The sequence below is a fragment of the Mytilus californianus genome, unplaced genomic scaffold (genome assembly GCF_021869535.1).
Source record: "Mytilus californianus isolate M0D057914Y unplaced genomic scaffold, xbMytCali1.0.p SCAF_11, whole genome shotgun sequence".
Classification (NCBI taxonomy): Eukaryota; Metazoa; Mollusca; class Bivalvia; order Mytilida; family Mytilidae; genus Mytilus; species Mytilus californianus.
The window spans coordinates 44,519,416-44,544,836 of NW_026262593.1; the positions used below are offsets into that span (position 1 = coordinate 44,519,416).

Sequence of the window (25,421 nt, forward strand, 5' to 3'; positions counted from 1 at the left end):
TGTTGGCAGCAATTGCTCTCTTTGGACGTGCTTTCTTCAAGAATTTAATCAATATCTCCTTTTATAACAGTCCCTTAAAAATGGATTGTATGATCCTATACAGAAAGCTCAATGCAAATGGTCTTTCTCGTCATCAGTTTGGTGTTTGGTGGTAGTATGTTTCGGGAGGCAACATTGTCAATTCTCATTTTAAATTCTTACATAATTATAAACTATTGTAACATGTGTAAATATCGTATGGAAAAGATCAGGACACATTAAATAAGTGAAAATAAGTTAACTTGAAATATTATAGAGTGTGACAACAATCATGAAAAATAGTTTAGAAAAAAAGGGCCCGTATATTCCCCTATCGCCTGTGACTGGAAAGGGTTGCTCACTTTTAAGGTTTGTAAATCTAAATAATTCCAATCTCATCTAAATATCTTTTTGGATTATATTATTGATATAAAGGCTGCTGCCATGATTATACATTTTTCCGGAATATTTTCATTCTTATTCCGACATTGACTTGTTGCACAGTGGTCAAGTTACCCGGATGTGAATGTTTTCATTGGTTTCAAAATGGAGTCAAAACAAGAAAATGCATGAAATGTAGATGCTAAAACCACAATTCCTTATGAAATATGCAAATGACTTATTCAAACAATATAAAACAAGTTCCAGTCCACCAGAGTAACACAAGAGTAGGTCAACCAAACAATAAACTCTAGATTGCTTCGACATGTTCGAGTTTACAATGGCATTGGCAATGCGAATCTGAATTTATCAGTATAAAATTAACATGTAATCAGAATTATTTGAATTGGATACTATAGACTCTGGAATCATTACTTCAAAAGTATTCTAATGCATTCCTGATGGCAGACATTTCAGTTACCATATTATTAAAACAAGACCACCAACCCCTTAGGAAAACCCCTAAACTGGCTAAAGACTAAGTAATATAATAACACAATGAAATGATAAAATAACTCATTAACTATGTAAAGTTTTATCCATGTCAACTCGTACCTTTGCAAAGTTGTACCCCATTTTTACCAACTCTCAGGTGCTCTGGACGGGTTTGCAGATCCTGCTTCACATACGACACCCGTCCTGTTATTCCGATGATTTACGTTAATTAGTAATATCTAGTGAATAGGCATCACACAATAGCGGATTGGTAATTGACTTTTATCTAACTCTAAGATATCGCCAAACTAATAAACCATTAGTAAAGTAAATGCGGTACCTTGAATGACTGAATAACACCTTTATTATCCAAATGCATTTGTAACACTTGTAATGACCGAAAAACACTTGAAATTTTAATACTAGCACATATTGGTGACATTTAAAGATTGATTATTAAATAATATATAATTTATTACCTAAAGCAGCAGAAATTGAAACTAACACCAAAGGGAAGAAAGGGTTATTTGAATCGATTGATTGGTCTGTAATTACGCAACTTTCAGTTAAGATCGTGAAAAAAAAGAAACTGCATTGTGTATTTAAACAATGATTCTATTATTGGTCATGTCTCCTTTTGTATCAGCTGGTCTATTTCTGGCTTTTTAATTTTGAATTGTTTTATAGGACTGAAATTCAGTTAAAATCATGACATATTTAAGAATTTGTAAATGCAAACTGAGAGAATGTGTTCTGTGGTGTGAGCAAACGTCATATGAAAATCACATATATCATTTTTAAGAATTTGTAAATGCAAACTGAGAGAATGTGTTCTGTGGTGTGAGCAAACGTCAAATGAAAATCACATATATCATTTTTAAGTTATGAAATACACTTATAATATAATATTATTTAATAATCAATGTTTAAATGTCACCAATATGTGCTAATATTAAAATTTCAAGTGTTATTCGGTCATTACAAGTGTTATTTGGATAATAACGGTGTTATTCGGTCATTCGTGTTACCCAAGTAAATGTTCTAACCCTGAAAGTTTACCAACTATGAAAATTTTAAAAAGAAACACATTTTTCATGACAAGAGATAGACGAGACTGTTACGGATATTAACAACATAGACATTGAAAAATTAAAAAGCACAAACAATAACACTTAAAACTAAAGCAAGAGCAACACAAACACCTTTTACACAAAACTAGGAGTGATCTCGTGTGCTCAGGAAGGGTAAGCAGATCCTGCTCTACATGTGGCACCATGGAGTGGCTCATGTAAGAACAATTTTTATAATATTTGTTTCTGATCATATAAAATGAAAAAAAAATAGATATGTTGATTTGAAAGTATGATTAAAAGATATATTCTAATTTGTGATCATTAGAGGATAATAGACATGTATACAAACTAATTAGATTGGGGTTGAATATAAAAACAAACATAATAAGGAAAAAAAATAAGACATATGATTTGAAATATATTTAACAGAAACGGAATGAAAACAGATGTAAACATGTCAGAGAAACAAATCAACAACCAGGAGATGTTTGAACACTATAGCCCACAGTATCCTCTTCCTGAAGAGATCAACAAAATGGAGAGAGACGAGACTGTATGTAAATACTGTGGTGTTAGTTACCTCATACATAATGAGATTAAAAAGTTAGAGGAGAAACTGAAAGCTACAGAAAAGGAACTGGAACATTTGAAGGGATGTGAAGTCAGGGAAAATCAACTTAAAGAAAAAGTTACTCAATTAAAGTCAGAAATTGCTGATCTTCAAAATATTATTAGCGATAAAAGTTTAATGTAGGTTTTACTTGTGTTATCTTTTTTAGTATTCAATTATATTACTGCATTTCCTTTTTGAGATTGATTGACAAATTAACTTTCAACTTGTTAGTGATGCACATGCAGATAATTTTGTTTTAAATTAGAGCTAAAGAAATTGAAACACCTTCTTTCATTTTGTCAGAAGGCTCAGAAAAACAAGTTCCATACTTCTTGGAAAGAAAATTATTGTTCCAATAAATTCCTGAATAATGCACAGATTAAATCTATTTTTTTCATTTTCATATATGCTTAAATTAAATTTTATATTCCTTTTACCTTTGTAGCGACAATATTTTACACCTGCAAAAAAAATCTGCTGCAGTTCAAGTTGATATAATTAGCTACATCCTGCAGTCAGTAAATATCTAATTCGTTTATTTTTTGTAGGATAACAACATTACAAGAGAGTTTAGAGAATGAATCAAATATGACAATTAAGTTACAAAATCATAACCATGAATTAGTGAAGAATCTAGAGAACACAACAAAAGTGAAAGATGATTTACAACAGAAACTCAAGTAAGACTTTGAAACAACAAATTCATAGAAGACATACTTAGCATGAAACAAAAAAATAAATAGAACACTTAACTTAGCATAAAACAACAAATGAATAGAACACTAACTTAGCATACAAAAAGAACAAAATCATGGTCATCTATAAAAAGTTCTCAATGTACATGTATCTATATATTTTAAACAAAGTAAAATGAAAAAGGATTGATAAGTTGAAAAAAATTAGTATCTTTTTTTCAAAATAAGTTTCAGATGTATGCAATAGATAATGAAAATGACTGAATGTAGATTGTAGTTGTATTTCAGTAGAATAAAAATTCATTTGAAAATTTGATTTAAATGGTGGAAATTTTGTGATCTTTAAATTTTTGAATTATTGTCATACATATCAATGTAAAACTGGATAATTCCTGAGTATCATTAGAAATGACCAAATTGTCCATTTGGAAAAAACTTTCATCAATTTCTATGGGCAGCTTAACACTTCCGAAAATGATTTAAAAAATATCCTAATAGATAAATTGTGCAAGGCTTGAAATTAGGGCTAATAAGGGTGAAATAATTATTTGGTTTAAAACTTTTCAAAACATGCTCCTTCATATATATATATATGATATCTTGCTGACATAATTATGTCTAAGTGTTAAATTTGAAATTTTACATATTAATGACTGATAATTGTAATTTAATTTTTCATATTCATAATGTTTGTATTTCAGATCAAGAAATGTAATATTTGACAAGCAGCTGCCACTGATAAGAAAGAAGATACAAGAACAAAAGACAGAAGTCACAAGTGTCCATCAGTTTGTAGAAGAAAGAAATAAAAAGATAAAGGAAGAAATGATGTTAATGTTTTCTGATCTGAAACAGATTTGTCAACAAAGAGATAATGGTATATATTATTGATCTCTATGTACCGATTATCAGGTAGTCTGCATATTGATATTGTAAAATATTAACTTTTTGATGAGTAAGCACAGCGAACGAGTTCAAAAAGGCTTCATATTGTGTCGAGCAGCTGATATTTTACAATATAAATATGATGAAAATCTGATAATCGTTTTATCGGATTGTATTCGTGTATTTTGCATGATAGAAACATTTGTTTTTCTTTGTTTCACCAGCAAACCGGAAGATGATTTGATAAGTTCGGGTCAAACTTAATAACGTAGGTCCATTTATTATGACATTGTTGATATGTCCAGGTCAAAGATATTGGGGTCAGATTAACGTAATTGATATCACAAAGCAATGATATGCAATTTTATGAAGAGCTGAGCAGGGTGGTACAGACAGTGCGGACACAGATAAAAGCTCATTATAGAGTCTGGCATACTATATTCAGTTCTCGTTAAGGTGCATACACTGATTCTGGATGCATGATTTTTTATCTAGATACACCATTTCATAAATCTGTGTGTCCGCGGGACACATCCCCATTACACAGGACACCATTTCATAAATCTGTGTGTCCGCGGGACATATCCCCATTACACGGGATGAGTGAGTCCTGTCATCATCAGAATAATCCCTCAGCTGTAAAAAAGCATTCGGAAAATGTGATTCTTGTCAATATTTATGCCCCACCTACAATAGTAGAGGGGCTTTATGTTTTTCGGTCTGTGCGTCTGTTAGTCCATCCATCCGTTCGTCCATCTATCCTGCTTCAGGTTATAGTTTTTGGTCAAGGTAGTTTTTGCTAAAGTTGAAGTCCAATCTACTTGAAACTTAGTTCATATGTTCCCTATGATATGATCTTTCTAATTTTAATGCCAAATTAGACTTTTGACCCCAATTTCACGGTCCGCTGAACATAGAAAAAGATAGTGCGAGTGGGGCATCTGTGTACTATGGACACATTCTTGTTTTGTTTTGTTTTCAATTCTCTTCAACTTTGTAACTATTTGGGTCTCTATATGTTTTATTTAACACCATTGCTGAGCCTTTCTGTAGATGAAATAAAGGGTCTGTTGTACCAAATTATAAGCCAAGTATGTTTGAAGTTTCTTTGTATGCTGTTTAAGAGCCCATTTGTCATGTTAAGAGCTTAAATTCGCTCTGAATTGATTAGGTTACATGTAATAACTACTATGTATAATTTTCTGTTAACTTCACTCTAAATAGACTATTTTCATATTACCGACTCTTGACTCCGGATTATATAATTTTTCGACAGGTTACTTTTTCTGTGGTTAGACATCCTGGTACTCAGTCAAGTAAGAGCGACCAAAAGAAGAAAAATCAAACACATAATCCGTGCAATTTGAGGGGAAAGTTTTCTGTTATTTGATGATTTTATCGTGTTAAGAAAATATAAAGCAGTTAATTTTCCCCTTAAATTGTGTCGATTAAAAGCTTGATTTTACTTTTTTATGTTGCTCTTACTTGACTGATACCAGGATGTCTTACCACAGAGTAGGTAACCTGTTGAAAAATATAAACTCCAGAGTCAAAAGTCGGTAATATGAAAAAGATCTATTGACAAGCTTATATTATATAATTACATCTAAGAACTACTATGTAAAATTTTATGTTATAATAATAATGTAAATATGAATCTACATTGAATGTTTTGTAAATATTACATGTAGGAACTCAATCTGACAGCAACCCCAAGACTTCTTTGTTATGGTATCCTTATTGATATTCCATATCTGGGAGTAAATGGTTATCATATATTGAGGAAGTATGAATTTGAAGACAATTGAAATATGTGACAGTCAGAAAACTATGTTTTCCATTTCAATTCTATTTCCGAATATATTTTTGAATCAGATTTAAGAATGTTGATTTATGAATACATTAAAGTACCAGTATTTTTTCTTATTTCTTTTATGAACTTTCTTCACCCAAACAAAACATTCAGTGGGAGATAACTCCATTTAATTGTTGATTGTTGTGTGTTTTTTCCTTTAGAAAAGATGAAACTACAGGAAAAGATAAGTTCATTGGAAACTGAAAAGGGTGAGGCGCTGTTGACAAGTGTAGCAATGAAGGAAAAGGTTAAAGGTCAAGAACAAGATTTACAGCAACTTTCAATATTGGTGGATGAAAACAACAAACTACAGCAACAGTTATCCAATATAGAAACAAAAACAAGAGGTAACACATGTAGATTCACACCTAACCCAAATAATTCAGTCCCTCCATGTAATAGATCTCTCCCACTTGCGAGTGCCTGAATGTCCCTAAAAGCACCATGAATCCTTGATTTTGTTTGATGCCCTGTGGGAAAGAGGACCAAACAGCAGTCAGCTCAATTTAATAAGATAGGTAATCCCTGAGCTTATTCTGAATGATTGACTATTTTTCATTGACTAGGCATTCAGGCCTTAATGTAGCTATCGTAGATCAAAGTAAAAGAACAACTGAATTATTTAGGTTAATACAAATCTGTCATATGTTAAATTTTGAAAGCATTTACAGTGTAAAATTTCTATACTGAAATGATGGAACTGCAGAAAAGAATCTCATTTTTGAGATCGCCACATATCGAGACATAGGTATGCTGTTTTTGGTGGCTGCAACAATGTATTAGTTTGTGATTATGTCTAGTTTATGGTGAACCACTAGTGGTAGGTCAATGATATTTGGTATGCAGTTGTATTAGCATTGGCACATCTCATTACCATGGAGATTATTTGGCCCCGCCCCCTCAGTCATGGTCTATTGACTTTGAAACTTTGCTTAGTTTACATGTATTAGTTTGTGATTAGGTCAGTTTATGTGGAACCACTAGTGGTAGGTCAATGAAATTTGGTATACAGTTATATAAGCATTAGCATATCTCATTTCCATGGAGATTATTTGGCCCCATCCCCTCAGTCATGGTCTATTGACTTTGAAATGTTTGCTTGGTTTTCATGTACTAGTTTGTGATTAGGTTAGTTTAAGGGGAACTGTTAGTGGTAAGTCAATGATAGTTGGTATGCAGTTGTATAAGCATTAGCACATCTCATTTCCGTGGAGAATATTTGGTCCTTACCCCTCAGTCATGGTCTATTGACTTTACACTTTTGCTTAGTTTACATGTATTATTTTGTGATTAGGTCAGTTTAAGATGAACCACTAATGTTAAGTCAATGATATTTGGTATGGGTATGCAAATGTATTGGAATTTGCAAGTTTCATTTCCATGGAGATTATATAACCCCACCTCCTCATAATGGTTCATTGACTTCGAAACTTTTACATATTTTACAAGTTAATGTTTGTGTTTAAGTTTGTTTAAAGGGAATGACTTATGAAAAGTCAATGGTATTTGGTATGCAGTTGTATTAGCATTGGCACATCTCATTTCCATGGAGATTGTTTAGCCCTGTACCTTCAGTCATGGTTCATTGACTTTGAATATTTGCATTACTTACATGTTAAAGTATTGCTATTTTAATTTCAGCATTTGCATTATCAAAATGACAAATAGGCGAGACATATCTCTGTGTTAACAGTTTATAATTTTGTGGATTAGTTTATTACAACTTATTTACTTAGAGCAGTAAATGACATCAATTCTTTAATTCCTTGTTACATGTATATCCTAATATTTCAATGTTAATACCGTTTCATTATGTGTTTATATAGATCACACAGAAGTATATTGGTTAAAGTTCTGTATTTTCACATGTCTGTTGGTAAGGCCAAAATATAAATACTTGTCTTAAAGGTCTCCCTACCTTTCTTTCTATTTATACCTCAAAATGCTTACCATAAATGAACAGTGACTGAATTGTAGTGGGTCCCATATATTCAAGGTAAAAAAAATGAACAAAATTAAAAATGTTTTGACCAACTTACCATACTTCACCAAATGAGAAAACCCTTATCACATTTTTTTTTATTTGGCCTGAATATATATCTCATTCATAATCTGCAGTTATATATAAGTGATTTAAAGCAGGTTTGCAATATTTGTTTCTTTATCATGTAATATATTCAAGTTATTTTACTTCTCAGTCTATGTTTCTTCATAGAATTAATGTACCAATCCATAGTCTGATAATCAAATTTTGCAATCTACATTATACAGAAATTCATCATTGTATATAAAGGTATAAAATGTTTTGTTCAACAGATTTACAACACGAATTGGACGAGGCAGTATCTAAATGTAGAAGTTTAACAATGGAATCTCAACAGTTCAAAGATCAGTTAAGGTAAATATTAAAGTAACAAAAATAGATGGGAAAAGTTACAAACCAGAAATCTCAGACATGGGGATTTTGCTTTTGTCCAGTATGCTTAACAGACAACTCTTGTAACTATGGTATCCACTGAAAGATCCTACCAGCAGCTTTGTTATCATGCATTTATCCATGTATCTGACGTAACCTAAAAATTGTTTTTCAATTATAAGCATAGTGTGCTTAAGTGCATTATTTTTTCTGACAAGAAGGCAATGAAATTGATAGAAATGCATTGTATTTAAAAAAAAGACATTTCATTTAAAGACTGAATAGTTTTTTTAATTGAATGCAATTTTTCTCATTATTGTTATTTTCTTTTCAGGAATAAAAATCAGGACATGGAAGAACAAACAGCACAGTTCAGACGGAAGGAACAAAACTCTGAAATGACAATACAAAAGTAAGTATTATAATATATTAATTATAGCTGATAGTGTAATCATGATATGAAAAATTCCTAAATAAATTTTTATAGGAAAAAAGTATAATATAATGCTGATATTATTTATATTGATTCCCAAGCTCTCTTGCTTTCTGCAGCAATAAATCTGTCTTAAAAAAAAATTACAAAATGGAATTAACAACTTTTAAACAAGCGAATAAACAATTGACAATGAAATGAAATGTTCTATGTAAAATAATTGGTGTTTTATTTTGTTTTCAATTTTTTGAATTCTACAAACAGATATACAGATCAAAATTATATGCATTTACATGTAGCTAACACTTTATAATTATAGATTACAGAATGAACTAGGGAAGAAACAAGCAGAATTTGCATCTGTTTTAAAAGATTATAAAAACTTAGAAAACCGACTTCATGAACAACAGAGAAAAGAGGAAGAAATCCACAGGAAAGCTACTTTTACTGTCAGTAAGTACTGGTAGAAATATGACTACATATCAATTAAATGGATGATGATATTTTATAGAGCCAGCAGCCCAACACTACAATTCACAAAAATATACCTTAATTCTCTTGAGTCTAATTGTAAAACGAAAGTTACAAAGAAAACAAAAGATCTGATATTAACACCAAATTCCAAATAAACCAACATATTTGCACATACATGTATGTATTGGTATGATATCATGTCTTGTAAATAACAGACACATATTTTCATTAGATTTATCTCAGGAGTAAGTCCAGTCTCATGACTTTGTGATGTCCAAATTGTTTGACTGAAAATTATTAAAGCTAATCTGATGCCATAATATTTGTCCTTACATCAAATACTGTGAATAATTTTTTGTATCAATTTTTGTGGTTCGAGAAAAAAATGCAATTGGAAGTTTCTTAATTTTTTCATTTCATCATTTGCTCATATCAAAGAAGTTAAAAATTTGTATTTCATTGAATTATTTAAATTCGTTGTTTTCCACTAACTACTAAATCCACAAAAATTGGTATCCTATAAACATTAAGGAATTCGAAGTATTTAAAGTCAAATTCAGTTAGTTTAACTAAAAATTATCCTATCTACTTTTGGAAAGCTTGAAAAACAGAAAAGCTTTGAAGCTTAAATTGAAAGCACTCACAATAATATGATAAAACCTATTATAATGCTATTAAAATAAGATAAGATTTTTTTTTCTATCGATATTACAAAATATCAGCTTCTAAACACAACATGAAGTTTTATACATTATAAGTTTGACATACCAAGGAATTATTTTGTGACAAGCAGCTGATATTCTTCAAATTAAAATTTACGTTAAAATCTAAGTGGTAACTTTTTTCGCTTATTTCTTGAAAGGAAGGGTCATCTTTCAACTTCAAATTCATTGTATTATGCATGTTCGCTACTCTGTTTCAAAGTAACAAGCTTTTTAAAAGACTTTTATAAATTAATATGATATAAATAAATAAAAAAAAATTGCAGAAATAAATAAAAGGGTCCATGTAAAATTGAGAATGGAAATGGGGAATGTGTCAAAGAGACAACGACCCAACCATAGAGCAGACATGTGCTTGCTTTCGAGATATAAGCCATTAAAAATTTGGCGGGAAATGATTCTCTCTAGATTTTTCATATTTTTAACATTGACACCTTTTTACTTTCAAAAACTATGAAAAAATAACAAGGATATATAAGATTTTCAAATATGGCTTTTTAAACTATGTGTAATAATATTATGAAAAGAAAAGTAGGGGTTAGTGGGCAAAATGTTTTAATGACACTACATGGATAAAACCAGAGGATTCCGAATATCTGGCAAAAATTCAAAAACAAGAGAAGCGAACATCCTTAATGAAGTTACTGAAAATAATTGTTTTACTTCCTTGTCTTTAACGTAGACATATATATATATATATGTGTGTGAATTTATGTTATGCACTTTTTTCCTTGTCTTTAACGTAGACATATATATATATATATATATGTGTGTGAATTTATGTTATGCACTTTTTAGCTGAAAGTAGAGAACTTAAAGATGTATTGAACAAAGCAAAAGCAGAGATAGAACAATTAAAATCTGAGAGGTAAGATATCTAGCAAAGGTAGAGGTGGCAGCCTAGGAATGAATAGAAAATCACTGTTAAGAACAATGAGAGAAAAATAACCAGTTAATATTTTATATAAAAAAGGGAGATCGCATGGTTGAATAAATGAAAGTGCCCTCTACCTCTTTCAAATCTGTTATACAATCATTTTTACACAATCCTTACTCACAGCTTGATGCACATCAGGGAAAATACTGAGATAATTACTGGTATATACACTGTACATGAGTTTAAAGAAAAGAGCTTTTATTTCTGTTCTTAGTTCTTTTAATTGTTGGAGGTACATAAACAAGTACAACAAAACTAAAAGATCAGGACACCCTCTTCATTGTTGACAGTTCCTAAAATGTAAAGGCTGTACTAGTCTCAAGTCCTTACTCCCTTTTTGTTCTTTTCTTTATATGTATCTTATTCAGAGATTTGTACTTAAAATAGTTCAGCATAGGTCACACAAAGTTTACTGTGTCAAAAAAAGTTACCAGATATAATAATTTCAGAGAGTAACCAACCTGTGCTTTCTAAATACCCTTGCTAAAAGTTAAATACATTTTTGTTCTGTACAGAGAAGTGATGATAACCTCCCATCAGAACAGAATAGAACAGCTTAGACAAAGTTTCCAAAATAAACTATTTGAGGCAGATAAATGGCCAGAAAAGGTATGTTTGTATATTTTAACTTTGTTTATACTTCAATATTTTGTAATTTTTGTGTTTAATTGTGCTCCACTTATTACACTCTGATCACTCATTATATACAAAACAGAAAGGAGTGCCTGTTTGACCAAAATATAACAATAATAATGATAAATTAATGATAATTATTATTATTTTAAACCAGACCTAAACCTAAGGTTGCACCTCCTTAAATAAATCTGACTTTTTGTTTTTTTTATTCTCCAAAATGTTTTAGTTATGTTTGCTGATAATCAAGGTTTTTTGATAGACGCTGAATTCTGTGCCATACATTTAAATGCTTCCTGGAACTTCATGCATCAGATTTCACAAAATGACTTGTCCTAGAACCCAGTCAGTAACTTTTATTACTAGGGAAATGAGAAGTCAACTTGCATACTTCCTTTCAAATTTTTTCTTCATAATTTCCATAATTTGTGTATAACCATGAGATTATTAAGCATATTTTAAAAGTGTGTAAAAGTCAGGATTGAAATAAGTAAACATGTCATTTTATTCTGTTACATTTTGTTTTTTATATTTCAGTTAGAGGAAGCTTTGAGGAAAGAGAGAGAGAAACATCAAACAGCTTTGAAAGCTTTAGAAGACAGCCTAGTAGAAAACTTTGTCATGGTGAGAACTTTTCATACAACTGATCTTCATATGATACTCACTGTAAATTCAGAAATTATTGGGTGCATTTATTATTATGATTTTTGATGAATGGACAAAAATGGGAGATATGTATCAAATTTAGAATGTGAGCTCTTATTATATGGAGATATGTATCAAATTTAGAATGTGAGCTCTTATTATATTGATACTCACCCAGTCATATTATTCGCATTATTAAAAACCTTGCAATAATTTCTGAATTTACAGTTATGAAGGAAAAGTTTAAGACAGTTGAAAATGTCTTACTTTTAAAGGTCAGCAGAAAATTTTAATTGTTGTATGCACTGAAAGTTTCCTAATTAAACTTCTTCAGGCATCCTACAGTTTATACAGAATTTCTTTTAAATAACTCCATAGTAAATGAATTTTACCCTCACTTTCAATAGATTTGTCATCTGGAACAAACTACCTATTTGGTATTGTGAAAACATTCTTACCTAAAGTTGGGAAGGTTGTGGGTGTAAAACCTGCTTTGTCAAATCAAAGGCTTCAAAATTAATTGCTTCTTTTCTCCAAGCACAAGGTATTTAGGAATAAGAGCAAAGATTCGACGGCTCAGAGTGAGCTTGAGTAAGAATAAAGTGTCTGAGTAGGGTTAAATGTCTTCCTGAGGACTGTTACTTTGTGAGCCTCCATGTCAAAAACCTGACTTAGTGTTTTGGTCTTGTACAAAGCAGGGTATATTTATATCTCATCAGAATGTTATTGCTCTAAAAATGGCTGTAATATATTTTGGTGGATAGTAAGCATCAATTTATAAATTACCTGGAGCTTGCCTTTAAATGAAATGCTAATTCTAAAAAATATACATTTTTTGTTATCTGAATTGAATTTAGATTTTAGCTTTAAAGAATGGGTTTCAGAAGTTGTTTTTGAAAAGAATTGAGTTTTTTTCAATTTAGGTTAATTTTTAAAAAGGTGTTTACAAAATAATCACATTTGTTTTCCATTCATTTGTCTTGTGTGTTTGTTGGACTAAAATACTTTCTTTAGAACAGGTCTGATATGAACTTTTGAACTTTTTACATCTGTAATCTAATGTATGAAATAGAATTTTTTTTTATCAATAGTGAATATAAGAGTATAAACTTATTTTAGGTAGAAATTCCTCATATTATTTATATAAATATAAATGCTTTGTTACAGGAAATGCAGATAGAGAAACAGAAATATCAAGAATTATTAGAAAAATATCAAGGTTCTACTAAAAACCAGGAATCAATGGTAAGGATTTACCCAATATGTATATAGTGAATAATTATTCATTAATTGAATAGTATAAAAAGATTTCAACAGACTAAATAAGTAAACAGATATGTAATAGTTAGGTGTAATAATTTGCATGTGAACTGTTTGTCTACATATATATATATATATATATATATATATATATATATTTATTTTTTCATTGATCAATTTATGCTGCATGTAGGTCTTTTCACAAATTTCTTTGCACAATTGTATAGGGTTAACAAAACAGAATCGATTGCAGTAAGACTAGTTTAGCTCACCTTTATGAGAGTTTTTACTTTGTTATCATTTTATATCATTATACCTTTGTTAACTTCTTTCCATGATTCTTTTCACCATGGGATTTTTATGCCCCACTTACCATAGTAGAGGGGCATTATGTTTTTTGGTCTGTGCGTCCGGTCGTTCGTCTGTCCGTTCGTTAGTCCGTTCGTTCGTCTGTCTGTCCCGCTTGAGGTTAAAGTTTTTGGACAAGGTAGTTTTTTTATGAAGTTGAAGTACAATCAACTTGAAACTAAGTTCATATGTTCCCTATGATATGATCTTTCTAATTTTAATGCCAAATTAGAGTTTTGACCCCAATTTCACAGTCATCTGAACATAGAAAATGATAGTGCGAGTGGGGCATCTGTGTACTATGGACACATTCTTGTTTCTTGTAAAACTAGAGCAGAATTAACCAGTGGGTATATTTCACTTTCACTTGTATATTCACAAATGTCTGCATGAGTTCACTATTCACATTTTATTTTAAGTTAAAATCACAGCTTAATGATGTGGAAAATAGGTACAAAGCTGAGATCAGGGATCTACAGAAACTCTTAGCAGATAATAAAACAAGAGCTAAGGAGACAGAAGAATCTTTGAGAAGAGAAATTGAAAGTCTAAAATCAATTATTCGAGACCTAGAAGATAGATTAGGTAAACCTATATGTTTAAGTTCTACTTCTTGCTACATATATTTTTGGCAACTACACTGAAATTATACCTTATATGGGGATATTTTCAGGTCCGCTTTAAAACTTGATACTTACATTAAGGATGTTTAATAGCTAAGTTTATTATTTGCAATTACCCAAGAAAGACAATGCAATGTCAAGGAATTATGAGTTTTCTGTCAGTAAGTTTACACTTTTAGCATTGAAATGTGTAATTAAAAAAATAACAAAAATAAGACGCACACATTTTTTCTTCTTCCATATATGAACCTATGATATATTATTTCAGCTCTGTGTTGAGTATCAATAACTAATAAGAAAAATATAAAATACATATATATAACAAGTTTTTATGATTGTAATCTGTAATTGTCATCAGAAGGCTGTCATGACATTTCATTGACTTCTGGCCTACATTATTGGCTTTAGTCATATATACATTGTACAATGCACTTGTTCTGAAGACCTTTTATATAATAGGCTATCCTGATACAACATGTAATCATACATTGTATGGAGTGTTTTTACTATTATTACTCAAGAAATTTAAAATGCAATATTTTTCACTGAGAAAGTATAATACTAAAAACAAGTCAAACATGTATCCCAGTGACCATTTGTCTTGAGAATCTTGTAAGGCTGTTAATTTACAATGTTTCACAATCCAGCCAAAGCACATAATTTACTGCCAGAAGAATAGAAATAAAGTGTATATACATTTGTGACAACTATATTTAGATTGGCCCTTTAATAAATGAATTTTTTATTTAATTTTATTTTGTATTATGTTTTAAAAGAGGTGAGACTAAAAAAAAGTATTGAAAGCCATACCATGACCTATATAATTGGATGGTTATGAATTAAGTCATTAATTTTCTCGTTTGAATTGTTTCACAATTTTCATTTCCTTCTTCTTATTTTTATATTTTTTGTTGGTGTTGGTGTTGTATTTGATTAAAACAAAATATTATTTTATTTCAATTTTAGCTCGGTTAGATCATGGTAGTGATGAAAAGATGGCTGAACTGAAAATACAGCTTAAAGAAACCCATGAGGAGTTAGAGGAAGCTAGAGAGGAACTTACTAAAAAGTCTGATTTATTGAAGACAACAAAAGATGAGGTATCTTAAATGAAACAGATAGCAACATATACAATACAAGAGCCTCCTGTGAAATTCATTTATCAGATTAACCTCCAAATGCAAACAGTTCTCACCTTAAACTTATGTTTTCAGATAAAGTGTGTCTTGGTATTATGATAATATTTCTTTCTCTTATATATGGCCAGTAATTGTTGAGAAAATACATACACTGTGGATTCAGAAATTAATGTAGAAATGCAACAGTATGGGTATTGATATAATCAAAACTAGAATATTCAATGTGCTAGTAGTACTTTATTACAACTTTTGGAGGAATTGCATCAATTAATGTCCAATTTTTAGCTCACCTGACCCAAAGCCCTTTGATAATGAGCAAAACCCATACAGTTAAGCAAGCCACAAAGGGCCCTTACACGAAGAGATGTAAAATGATTCAAACAAGAAAATGGAAAATCCTGATATATGATTAAACAACGAAAAAACAAATATGACAGATACAAACCAACAGCAGCTGTTACTTTGGTAGCAATATAATCTTCAGTCGTTATCCATTTAAACCCCCTTATCACTCTGTTGTAAGAAAATAATATGAATTACATGACAAAATCAGATGCAAATAGAGTTTTGCTTTTACAGGTGAAGTTTTTACAAGAAACAGTACAAAGGGAAGTAGAGGAAAGGTTTGAGTTGACAGAGGCACTGAGTACTGCCAGGACAGAACTTCTGAAACTAAAGAAACCTCCAGGTACCCTAAATAAAATTTGGCACTTGCAAAAAATAACATATTGCTTGTTTTATCAACACATGTCGAGAGACTGAAGTTAAACTAATATTGAATGTTCAGATTTAGAGATTCAAAGTAAATATTTATTTATATGCAGTAAATATTTGGCAAAAATAAATAACTTTATTTAAATTAACAATTTCATCATTGACATTTGACCTGAGAAAGAATGATTAAAGTTTAAACTGTCATTTTGTATTCTTTTATCATTGTTAAGAAAGAAGTTTAGTCATAGAAATTTTCTTTCATGTCTGTAGTTTCTCTTTTTATGTGGTCTCTTGAGATTGAGACTAAGAAGAAATCATAAAAAAGTACATAAAATAGCTTACAGTGTAGTCAGAACTGTCCAAGTATATCCATGGCACAGAGAAAAGGAAGAACATATTTTCAAATGAACTTATACTGGTTGTACTAATTGCATTTTAAAAATATTTAAATGGAGTGTTTTGTTGAAAAAAATGATCTATAAAACTGAATGTTTGTATTAATACTGATACCAGAGTAGTTGGTCACAAACTTGTCATTTGGTCTCTGGTGTATAGTTGTCTCATTGGCAATCATATTATATCCTTACTATATTTATATAAGCAACACATTCTAATTTTTAGATGGTTAGTAAGGTTAGTAATAGCGATTAAGAGAACATCAAGCATTCACTGGTTTAGCTGTGGGAGATAACTACTGCGGATTCATTTATTTTCATGGATGGATGAAAAAATGTATTTTCGTGGATTTTTAATTTCATGATTGTGTGCATAAAAGCCTATAGTAAATTTATACTTTGTTGAACATTTGAATTCGTGGTTCACCTTTACCCATGAAATCAGTAAAAGGAGTAGGTCCGGTAAGACACCTTTTTGGCCCCAAAATATAGCATTTTTACAAATTTGTTGAAATGTAAATTTTAAGTTATTTATTGGAAAGAAGAATACTTCTGTTCTATAAATATGGGCTGTTTTTTTACAATGAAATGCACATGCATCAGGTACTAGCATCATTAATTCATGCAATATTACTGAAATCTTCACAATTTTAACATTTGTGCTACTTTTAAGACATTTTTTGTCTAAAATGGAAGTGGCCGCATTTGTGTTCAGTCTTAATATTTACATATATGTTGTATTTGATGATAATACATAATATATATAAAGGTTGAGACTGAACAAGAATGCGGCCACTTCCATTTTAGACAAAAACCATCTGAAATGTGACGTTTTATGGCATATTTGATAGATTTTTCATACTCAAGTTTGAATTTGAGCGTCCTTCATGACCAAATCAGTTCAAATCTTTTACATAAACTAATTGAAGTAGACACTTAAGTGTTTAAAAAATGGTAAAACTCTTTCATCAGATGTATTTCAAATTTTAGGCCAAAACTAGCCCTTACCGGACCTTCTCCTTTGGTATCCCACTAATAATAATGAATCCTTAGTATCTTACACAACTTGGGCATTTTAGGATGTTTCATATTCCTCCACAGTGTTTATATAGCAAATGATGCATTATGTTTTGTAGGTGGGTACAGCGGAGGCAGTAATCCACGACAGTCGACTGCCGACAGTAACATGTCGTTGAAATCTGTCAGTACAGTGAACAACAATACAGCAAATACAGAAAACATGAACAGTGCTAGGAACTCTTCTGTCAGTGATCTGAACAGTGCAAGGAAACATTCTAATGATGATCTTAATAAACTAAATAATAAAAATTTAAATAGACAGGGGACTTACACATCATCGAAAAGTTTAAACCCACTGAAAACACCGCCAGTACAATCAAGAGAGATATCTACAGTCAGTGCAGCAACGGTCAGCAGTTCTCATAGTTCTGTTTCGTATGGCGGTGATCCTGCTAAGCCTCAAGGAAAAATGAAAGGAGGATCTATAGCAGACACTAGAAAAAGGATAGCAAACATTTTAGGGAGAAAATCATGATACTATATACAATTTTTACTAGCAGTGTTTTAATTGAAATCCTTATAAGAGATTGTGCTTTTACTCAGAATTTTTTAGGCAGTTTTTACAAATATGAGGGTGAAGTATAATTTATTTATTATAATATTGCCAAGTTATGCTAGTCAAATTTGTAAGTTAGTCCACACTGGATCAGTTTATCATTCTTTGGATTTTTTTCTTAATTTGAAAGGTAAGATGTTGAATAAATATAAGTTCTCTGTGTCACACTCCAAAATGATTAAAAGCCACCCATTTTAGCTTTTGTTGATAAATTTAATTAAGATAAAGACACTTGAGGTCACATCTATATTTGAATCAAAAGTGAAATTTTAGTCCTCAAAAATATCATTTTTTGTCGTAAAAAAAAATAATCATTAGAGGCATTTAAACACTTGAACATTGTTTCAAAAAGCTTTTGAAAGCTTAAAATACGTAATTTTTGAATGTATGTACAATTACAGTTGTAAAAGCCTTACTGTTTGCTTTATTGATCATTCTCATTCTTTACATTTTTTTAAAATAATATAACTGAATAAAAGTAAGTTAAGAACTGGTTTTCAACTATTAATGTCTTCCAGAAAAAAGAAAGAATGAATCATTGATTTGGTGTTAGCATATATATTTTTTATACTCAATGTGATAAAGATGAATTTGTGCATTTACTTTTATAATTTATGTATTTATTGGTGTTGTTAAGATTGCTCCTGTTTATTGCCATATCAGCCATGAATGTTATGGATGAAACTTCTCTGTCATCAAAACCTGACCTTCAGTGTTATAAGATCTGTGTCAGAATAAGTAATGATTGTAAACCATTTATATATTGTTTCTAATTATAGTCATTCTTGAGTAACTGAATTTTTACATGGTTCATACTGTGGATTCATATATTTTTAGCTCACCTGGCCCAAAAGGGCCAAGTGAGATTTTCTCACCACTTGGCATCCGTTGTTGTCGTTGTCTGTTAACTTTTACAAAAATCTTCTCCTCTGAAACTACTGGGCCAAATAAAAGCAAACTTGGCCTTAATCATCCTTAGGGTATCTAGTTTAAAAAATATATCCGATGACCCTGCCCATCAACCAAGATGGCCACCATGGCTAAAAATAGAACATGGGGGTTAAATGCAGTTTTTGGCTTATTTCTCTAAACAAAAGCATTAAGAGCAAATCTGACGGGGTAAAATGTTCATCAGGCCAAGATCTATCTGTCCTGAAATTCTCAGACAAATCAGACAACCCGTTGTTGGGTTGCTGCCCCTGAATTGGTTTTATTAAGGAAATTTTGCAGTTTTTGGTTATTATCTTGAATATTATAATATATAGAGATAAACTGTAAACAGCAAAAATGTTCAGCAAAGTAAGCTCTACAAATAAGTCAAACATGATCAAAATTGTCAATTGACTCCTTAAGGAGTTATTGCCCTTTAAAGTCAATATTTCACAATTTTTTGTAAATTTTTGTAATCTTTTACAAAAATCTTCTCCACTTAATAATCTACTGGGCCAAATAGAATTAAACTAAGCCACAATTTTCAATAGCGTTTCTTGATTGAAAAAAGTATTGGACAACCATGTCATCTAACCCACATGGCCGCCATGGCTAAAAATAGAACATAGGGGTTTACTATAGAAGTCTATGGGAAAATTGTAAAAAAACAATTTCAAATGGTCACAACTTGAAAACTATTTTAAATAATGATAAGGGGTCTTCAGTAACTATTGTAAGACTTTAAAGGGATGACCTGCTTTAAATTTAACTACTGGGCAGAATTAAACCAAACTTGGCCTCAACTATTATTAGGGTATCTAATACTATTTATTATGATTTTAACCTTATTTTACATGATTTCCAAAGCCACAGTAGATACAGGTGATCGACACAGGCTCTTGAGAGCCTCTAGTTTGGATTTTAATTATTGTGGATTGAGGAAACATTATATTTTTCTGGATATTTTATTTTTGTTGAACAGTTAAATTCCTGGTTTCCCTATACCCTGGAAATCAATGAAAAAGTTGGTATCTCACTATTAATATTGAATCCACAGTATGGTATTTTTTTATGAGCATTTAGGAAAAATACCTTATGATATATGTTATATTGTTGCTTTAGCTATAGTGTATTTCAATTTCATTTCATGCAGAACATTAGACTTATCATCCCACTGTCCAAGGCATGGTTTTGGTGACTTTAAATTAGTCAAGTGGTTAGAATAATTTTTGGTAGGTTACAATGTTTCTGAAGAAGAAATTATAAAATGTACAATGGTAATGCAATATTACAGTGCTATTTGTCACATAAGAGGTCTTTTGATTTTGAAAAAAAATAAATGAAAAATTGTGAAAAATAATTTGTCCATTATATTTTTTGAAAATACAAGAAATAAGTATCCTGCCGATAAATGTTTTACTTACTTATTAAGAAGGTAATGTATTTCTCATATCAAGATATTCACCAACACTACTGTGATATTGTTTATTGTAAAGAACTTTTGTGGTCAATGTGTTCACTTAGGCCCACTGTCTATGCAAGCTACAGTAAGCTACATTTAACAGCATCCCTGGGTCTAACAGGTAGTTAAATAAGAGGAAAAATCATCAATTTGTCTTTTTATCCCTGATTGCCAACTTCAGGGTTTGATTACCTTAGTTGGCTTTAAACATACCTGTAACTGCTACTTAAAATAGAATAAATTAGACAAAATTCAATATAAAGTTGTCAATATTTTTGTTAATTCCTACCAGTAATAAACTTATAACTCCCATAATAAATTCTATATATTTTTTAGGCAGTTAAGCTGCCTAATGCTAGCACCCTAGATTTGTGTTCTTCCGAACGAATGCTGAAAAGAGTGCCATTGTTATTAACTAGCAAGCTAATATGTTATTTATAACTTATTGGACACTTTTTTCATACTTTTAATTCTGGAATACAAAAAATATGACCAGAATAACCTTAAATGATCGTCGAACGACGTAAAATATTTGAAGTTGCACATAGGAAATAGTGCTCAATAGAAATCCGTACGTAGTTTATTATCCCCTGTGCTTTTGGCTAAGATGTCAAAGAACAATTGTATGAAATATTTCATCGCCGAAATTCTCTAATTACAAGTCATTTACATTTCCCAAATGGCAAAAGGCGCAGCAATATTGTTTGGTGGCTGAGAATTATATCACATGTACCTACTAGTCTAAGTTGGCGGTAATTTTAACTTAAAAGATACACGAAACGTAAGTTAGACATTGATTCTGATGATATAAAGCCCGATTATAAGTAAATATTGTTAATCATGATATTCTTTTTGCTTAAGAAGATTGTGATTATTTAATTGATTTCAATTTAATGTATGCACATGTAAATTCCTTTCTTTAATTATATTATTCCGTGTCTCACTGACCTTGCCAGATAAAGTTGTTGTTATTTTATGAAATGAAATAGAACCAGAAATCGACGTTGATTGGTCGATATATTTTAATATTTTTTTTGAATGCAGGACAACTCGGCCCAGAGACAAGTCGGACCGAGTCCACTCGGACCTTCTAAGAATACAACTCGGACCGTCAATGAGACAACTCGGATAGAGTATAAAGGTTTCATAAAATGTTAGAGTAACATGTCTTTTGGAGCCATCAATCTTTCGTTTGTGCATTGAGGTCTTGTATTATTTTTAATTTTAGTTTCTTGTGTACAATTTGGAGTTTAGTATGGCGTTCATTATCACTGAACTAGTATATATATTTGTTTAGGGGCCAGCTGAAGGACGCCTCCGGGTGCGGGAATTTCTCGCTGCATTGAAGACCTGTTGGTGGCCTTCTGCTGTTGTCTGTTCTGTGGTCGGGTTGTTGTCTCTTTGACACATTCCCCATTTCCATTCTCAATTTTATTTAGGGATATTTTGAGTGGCCTAAAGAAGGGAGGGGTATACTATATAACCCTATGGGATTTTATTTTTTTTTAATTTTCTAATGACTATAACTTGAAAAAAGTAAGTGATAGACACAAGCGGTCTTCAGTAATGATAACAGGACAATAAAACAAATCAAATAAGATATAGGGTGAGTCCCTTGGGGTCACCCCACCCCCTTCAATTTGAGAATGTGCTTTTATCTTCTAAACGGTCGCAGTCCCCACCCCTAAACCATATATATTCTTGTATGAGACAATAAAACAAATCAAATGAAATATAGGGGGAGTCCCTGGGGGTCACCCCACCCCTCCTGTTTAAGAACTTGTAAACGGTCAAGATCCCCACCCCTTCACCATATATATTCTTGTATGGGACACCAAAACAAATCAAATGAAATATAGGGGAGTCCACAGGGGTCACCCCACCCCCTTCTGTTTGAGAACTTGTAAACAATCGAGATCCCCACCCCTAAATCTTATATATTTATGTATGGGACAATATAACAAATCAAATGAAATATAGGGGGAGTCCCTTGGGGTCACCCACCCCCTCATGTTTAAGAACTTGTAAACGGTCAAGATCCCCACCCCTTCACCATATATATTCTTGTATGGGACAATAAAACTAATCAAATGAAATATAGGGGGAGTCCACGGGGGTCACCCCCACCCCCCTTCTTTTTGAAAACTTGTAAACGGTCAAGATCCCCACCACGAAACGATTTATATTCTTGTATGGGACTATAAAACAAATCAAATGAGATAAAGGGCGAGTCCCCTGTGGATCCCCCCTTTTTGAGAACTTGTAAACGGTTGAGATTCCCACCCCTTAACAATATATATTCCTGTTCATGATTTCAAGAAGATTTGAATGACATACAGGGTCAATCTCCAAGCGTCACTTATGCATATCACTTTACTAGGCCAAACCAATTTGTACTGGACGTTGCCCAATGTCAGGCGACCATGGGAATGATGAACTATGGGAGCTTGTTTGGGAGACTTCGTAACAGTATCCTTTTCCAATTATTTCTTGTTTATTATAAAATTTAATTGATGCAAAAAATAAGTTTAGGTTGAATTTATCCTAATTATTTTTTGAATTATTTCTGGGCCTATAAAAATTTTCATTTATGACTCATTTTAAAGAAAACATATAAATCTTTCAAGCAGTGTAATGCCCAAGAATGCTTGACCAACTGTTTTATAATCACCTGTCATTTTATTCCAAACTTGGTATGGAGTGACATCATGGACTTGGGGTGGGGTGGGGGTCATTTACTATGGGCAGGTCAATCAGACCTCACCTTTGATCGATCACTGTAGTTGTAAAACTTTGTCTGATTTGTGTTTCATAACTTTTGAACTGTAGAACCCAAACTCAGTGTTCCTTCCAGGTAAGCAAGTCCACTCATACGATTACAAACTCGTACTACGTCAACTCGTACCCAAACGTCAACTTGTACCAATGTTAACTACCAACTAGAATAACTGTAAAATCGTATCGTTGCAAACTTGTACCACTGCAGACTCACCATGAAAAATATACATTGATATATGCATTGCTTTTGAAAACCTTGATAAAATATTAATTAATTTGCCTTAATATCCAATTCATTAAATAAACATACATCGATGACACCTGCTGATCCAACTAAAAATGGTAATGTGGCATATGAAAAGTCTTAATTAGTACATATTGGAATAAAACTACACCACTGTGGAACACTGTAATATTAATGACATTGTTCCTGCATAAGTTAAATTCATTCAATTGTGTATAGAGAAGTTGACAGAAATTAGCGTCTATATGTCACCGTACGGCCTGCAACAATGAGCAAAACCCATACCACATAGTAAACTATAAAAGGCCCCAAGATGATAAATGTAAATAGTTCCAACAAGAAAACCAGCAGCCTGATTTAAGTCGAATCAATAATGATTTGATTTGATTTTTGGTGTTTTAACGCCAATTTTAAGCACCGTTTTGGGGCTATTTCGTGGCAGCCAGTTTTTATTGGTGGAGGAAGCCGGAGTGCCCGGAGAAAACCACAGACCTTCGATAGGAAAACTGACAATCCTGGTCAATTAAGATTGGAGTCGAGTGCACCCGCACGAGCGGGGTTCGAACTCACAACCTCAGTGTTGACTGGCTAGTGATTACAGTAGTAATTACTTAGACCACTCGGCCATCGAGGCCCCTCGAATCAATAATGAAAAACAAATATGATATACAGCAACAAATGACAACCACTGAACGACTAGGGACAGGCACACACATAATATGGCAGGGTTAAACATGTCAACTGGTGCCAAACCATCCCTTAACCTGGGACAGTTACATACATCTTCTCCGAATTGAATCTTCAAAAGGATACATATTTTAAAGTAATTTAAAGATAAATGATAAACGTTTGAAAACAAAGGTATATTGTTATAGAAAAGTGTGTAAGACAGTGCAGCAAATATACCAAACAAATCTGATACTTGAGATATAACAAGCTGTGATAAACAATTCAAGCAACACTGCCATAGTTTTCATCATTAAGTTTGCCTTGGTTTTTGGTTAACTGCCTATAGCGCTTACAGTGCTTTGATTATATATAATTTATATCCACAACCATTAGCAAACATGGCAATCAATTATTAGAAAGACAATTGAAGATTTTAATGACTCAAATATCAACTTTAATTCGTCCTGGATCAATCCATTAAATTGCCTGCTAAAGTACAAACATACAATAAGTTTTCTCCTTATTGGTTTTGTTAAATTTTTGCAAGCATTTCTTTTATCTTAGCACTCTATTTTATACAAAAGAAATGTAAGTGCATGCAAACGTATTGTGCATCAACTGTCTTTGTACACCTCATGTCTTAACACGATTACTATTGCAACAAAGATTTATTAAAATCCTAAATCAGAGAAAGTAATAAATGTTGAAATATGATATATTTATCTCATTTTTGATGCCATAAGATTTGACAAAAGATATACAAATAATTCATCTACATTGAGTCAGAATCAGAAATTTATTTTGCATCAAAACAACAATTCATTGACACAATACCATTAACAATATCTAGAGGTAAACATATGTCAAGCTTTAAATCTCAATCAGGTAACAAAAGCCATGAAAAATGCTGCAGCAACTAGAGAAGATTTGTCCTCATCAGACTAAAGG

At 31.6% G+C, this 25,421-nt stretch overlaps 1 protein-coding gene across 1 annotated transcript; it reads left to right on the top strand.

Annotated features, from left to right (window-relative positions):
- Positions 1 to 530: 530 nt before the first annotated feature.
- LOC127720145 (early endosome antigen 1-like) lies at positions 531 to 21,758 on the top strand. Its single transcript, XM_052226609.1, has 16 exons — positions 531 to 686; positions 2,397 to 2,717; positions 3,129 to 3,260; positions 3,977 to 4,152; positions 6,177 to 6,362; positions 8,332 to 8,413; positions 8,766 to 8,843; positions 9,184 to 9,317; positions 10,859 to 10,928; positions 11,513 to 11,606; positions 12,168 to 12,254; positions 13,443 to 13,520; positions 14,303 to 14,468; positions 15,473 to 15,606; positions 16,225 to 16,333; positions 17,891 to 21,758. The coding sequence occupies exons 2-16, from the start codon at positions 2,404 to 2,406 to the stop codon at positions 18,307 to 18,309; spliced, it is 2,259 nt and encodes a 752-aa protein (XP_052082569.1). The 5' UTR covers positions 531 to 686; positions 2,397 to 2,403; the 3' UTR covers positions 18,310 to 21,758.
- The last annotated feature ends 3,663 nt before the right edge of the window (positions 21,759 to 25,421 follow it).

Bases quoted from the DNA above. Each gene is read 5' to 3' on its own strand.
- LOC127720145 (XM_052226609.1), top strand. From the start codon at position 2,404: ATGAAAACAGATGTAAACATGTCAGAGAAACAAATCAACAACCAGGAG. The intron at 11,607-12,167 runs GTATGTTTGTAT...TTTATATTTCAG, and splicing joins CAGATAAATGGCCAGAAAAG to TTAGAGGAAGCTTTGAGGAA. The intron at 13,521-14,302 runs GTAAGGATTTAC...TTTTATTTTAAG, and splicing joins CTAAAAACCAGGAATCAATG to TTAAAATCACAGCTTAATGA.